This window comes from Gekko japonicus, unplaced genomic scaffold, assembly GCF_001447785.1.
Source record: "Gekko japonicus isolate JY-2015 unplaced genomic scaffold, Gekko_japonicus_V1.1 scaffold2501, whole genome shotgun sequence".
Lineage (NCBI taxonomy): Eukaryota > Metazoa > Chordata > Lepidosauria > Squamata > Gekkonidae > Gekko > Gekko japonicus.
Genome location: NW_015173214.1, coordinates 79090 through 83115, shown reverse-complemented (window position 1 = coordinate 83115; position 4026 = coordinate 79090). Strand labels below are relative to the sequence as shown.

General features: G+C 47.2%; 1 protein-coding gene across 1 annotated transcript in view; it reads left to right on the top strand.

Annotated features, from left to right (window-relative positions):
* SPRED2 (sprouty-related, EVH1 domain containing 2) overlaps positions 1 to 4026 on the top strand; it is a 128171-nt gene that overhangs the window by 88059 nt on the left and 36086 nt on the right. The window contains exon 4 of the mRNA XM_015422701.1: positions 1517 to 1685. Within this exon, the coding sequence (XP_015278187.1) occupies positions 1517 to 1685 (169 nt within the window). The remainder of the gene's footprint in view (positions 1 to 1516; positions 1686 to 4026) is intronic.

Sequence of the window (4026 nt, the reverse complement as noted above, 5' to 3'; positions counted from 1 at the left end):
CGATTTCCCCCCGCCATTTTTTTTAACTAAGCGATGTGCACTTGGGCGAAGCTTTGCCCTGAGCGTTTTGTTTTTTTAAAAAGCCCTTAGTGTAGCGTTTTGGAGGAGTCCGGGACTTCAGGGAGGCCAGTTTGGTCTTTAAACTTTAAAGGTAAGTCCTTACCTTTAAAGTTTAAATGCAGTATGGGGTGTTTTGAGCATGCGCAAAGATCGCCATTCTGTGAATGGCTGCCTATGCGCATGCTCAAACTGAGCGGGCATGTGAGCGGGCATACAGCGATGGGATCCGCAAAATGGAGGTGAGTGTGATCGCGTTTCAGCCGGCATAAACTGCACCGGTTCCAACCGGTACAGTTTATGCCGGCTGAAACGCCGCGTCTGAACGCACCCATGAAGTCACAAGAAACGTGTATTCCCAAGGTCACTGACCTTTTTGGAGGCTGCTGACACTTTTGGGATTCTGAGAGGGGTGGTGGAGAGTGCCAGTCCTAAAATGGCTACCACGGGAGGTGGAGCCAGACCTCATAATGGCTGCTAAGGAGGTGGGGCTGTGGTGTCATGGTTAAGAGTCTCCCACTGGGGCTGCAGAAACTCTGATTAGTCACAAAGTTCATTGGCCCACCTTGAGTTAGCCTCTTGGTCTAATCTACCTCACGGATTCGTTGTGAGGCCAAAACGGAGTGGAGAATGATGTCGATGGCTCTGAGCTTTTGGGGAGAAAAAAGAGAAGGGGAAAAAATAGATATAAATAGAGAAACTTGAATATCTACTGATGAGAGAACAAAATTGCATGTTCTGATTAACGCGACTGATTTTGTTTTATCTTTGTGTCGAGATGTGTTTTTCCCCCATGTAAAGCATTCAAGAATTAAACGTTTTTGCAAAATGAGTTTGCGGAGTGGAAAAGGAGCCAAGCTGTTAGAGTTGCCAGCTCCGGGTTGGGAAATTTCTGGAGATTTGGGGATGGCGCCTGAGGAGGGCAAGGTGTAATTACGTAGAGTCCACCCTCCAAACCAGCCATTTTCTCCAGGGGATCTGATCTCTGTAGTCTGGAAACCAGTCGTGATTCCAGGGGAACACCAGGCTCCATCTGGAGGCTGACGACCCTACACGCTCTGTGGAGAAATCAGATACTCGGTGTGAGATACAAGTAGAGCATTTCGACATCAATCAGGAAAGTTCCCTCTCACCCACCCACCTTTCACTGGTAAATACCACTTTAGAATCATAGAGCTGGAAGGGACCTCCAGGGTCACCTAAGCCAATCCCCTGCACAATGCAGGAAATTCACAGATACCTCCCCCTCCACACCCACAGTGAGTGCTGTTCCATGCCCAGAAGATGACAAAAAAACCTCCAGGATTGCCTCCTGACACCAAAGTGGCAAAGTGGCGATCAGCATTTCCCTGGGCGTGTAAAAAAGGGGCACAAAAATTAAGCACTGAGGCAACCCTTCCTGCCCTCCCTTCTCATGATCTGCCTCAGTTTATCTCTTGTTTTGTGTTTAAAACTCCAGGTGGTACTGGAATGCTATGTGAAAAAGGACTTGATTTACACTAAAGCAAACCCTACGTTCCATCATTGGAGAGTTGACAACCGCAAGTTTGGGCTGACGTTCCTAAGCCCTGCTGATGCGCGGGCGTTTGACAGGGGCGTCAGGAAAGCCATTGAAGATCTCAACGAAGGTAGTGTAACATGCATTTCAGTCCTTCTTGTTGCAGCAGAATGTGGGTCTTTGGTCGCAACTTGAAGGCCCAAAAGCATTTCAACACATGTCTGCTGGTCCTTAAATCAAAATATAAAACTGCCATTTGTTTAGGGGGTAGGTAGGGGTAACGTGATTGAAATTTGGCTTTCAGTCCACTGTAGAATCCAACAGGAATGTGCACCCCCAAAAAAATCGGTATTTTTCGGGTTCGCCTGTGTTTCCCAATATTCTCGAATCCCAGTATCAGTATGATGTTGGGATTCGGGAAATAATCAGGATTGCTGAAGTTTTGAGCTTGGCATTTACAGGGTTGGTCTCTTCAAATGCGTTTTGAAAGCTGCAGCACAAGTGATCCCGGAAGGGTGAACCTTCCAGGTTCACTTGTGCTGCAGCTTGCAAAACACATTTGAAGGGACCATCCCTCCAAGTTGTGTGCAGATTGCCTTGGGGGGGGTGTTCCCTAGGGGCCCTGTGCAAATGGGGAGGGGGTGTATTGAACAGCCCCCCTGCAAGCTAAAGGCATCAAACTGGCAGTGGACCTCCCCGGGATGCCCCTCTATCTGCCCTCCAAATTGTGTGAAGATTGGCTGCGGGGGGATCCAAGGATCCAATTTGCAAAAGGGAACGTAGTGTGTTCAATGGTCCCCCTGCAAACTAGAGGCATCCAACTGGCAGCGGACATGGCAGTGGCTTGCAAAACTCATTTAAACCACGGGCCGGGAGAAGCTGTGATTCGGTATTGCTGTGCCAAGCCGAATAAAAGCTGAATAATATCAGCTTTTATCAGCATTCTCTATATCAGTAGCCGATTACAGATTAGAAAATCCGATTCAGTTTAGGAAATACTGGAAAAATACCAGTTAGGTATTTTCAGGTATTTATTTGGATCCACAAATACCGAATGCACACCCCCTAGAATCCAAGAACTTCTATGTCAGACGCTTGCAACTTACTATAGTTCTCTTTGGGTCGAATGTCATGGTTTAGGGTAGGGGCTGTGGCTCAGTGGCAGAACATCTGCTTTACATGCAGAAGGTCCCAGATTCAATCCCCAATATTTCCATTTGAAAAGATCAGGCAGTAGGTGATGTGAAGGAGAGCCGGTGCCAGTCTGAGTAGATTACAATATTGACCTTGACGGACCACACAGCTTCATGTGTTCATCCATTCTACGACTGGTGGCATTTTTTTTAAGTACCCATAGGTACACTTTTATTGATTTTTCTTTTTATAATCTACAACAAACAAATCTACACACTACAAACAGACACTCTACTACTTTTGACAATGTTAATTGGATGTTTATGATAGAGACATTGCGGATGTTGGAAGCAGGAGAAAGCTCTATTACTATGATTCAGGCAATTTACAAAGAGCAAAAAGCAAGAGTTGCGGAATCGGGCCCCGGGGGGAACTCCGCCCCCCCCCGAAGCGCAGCGTGGCTGTGTCACCAGAGGTGACGCAACCACGTCGATCACGTTGGGGGCATGGCCCCGATCGTCAGAGGGAAAACTCTATGGTTTTCCCTCCGCCGATCGTGCCCACGCCCTCAACGTGATCGACGTCGCGCGTCGCTTCCGGTGACGTGCTGGCGGCGCACACACGCACAACGAGGTGCGGCTCCCAGAGCCTGGCGAGGCTCCCCCGCCGGTAACGAAAATACACTTGGTTTGCAGTGGTGCAACTGCATTTGACCAGACAATATACAAAGAACCATTACCAGTAGCTCTTTCTAGCATCTGTGTACATCTTTTCCCACCCAACAAAAATGCCACCAGTATTTGTTTTTTAATGAAATCTTTGTATATTGTCCGGTCAAATGCAGTTGCACCACTGCAAACCAAGAAGTTTTCATATCTCTTAGGACTTCCAACCTCATCTGCTGCTTTGTGTAGGAATAAATTAGTTGGGATTGTTCAGACAAGGGCTATGGGTCAGGGGTAAAGCATCTGCTTGGCATACAGGAAGTCCCAGGTTCAATCCCTGGCATCTCCAGTTAAAAGGATCTGGCAGTAGGTGATGTGAAAGACCTCTGCCTGAGACCTTGGAGAGCTGCTGCCAGTTTGAGTAGACAATACTGACTTTGATGGACCAAGGGTGTCATTCAGTATAAGAAAGCTTCATATGTCCATGTGGGATTCTGTACTTCCAAATAGAAGTTATATTTTTTTAAAAAAAACTAGCTTGCTTCATATTTCTGTATTTTAAAAGAGCCAGTTTGGTTTAGTGGTTAAGTGCACGGACTCTAATCTGGGAGAACCAGGTTTGATCCCCCACTTCTCCACTCGCAGCTGCTGGATGACCTTGGGTAAGCCATA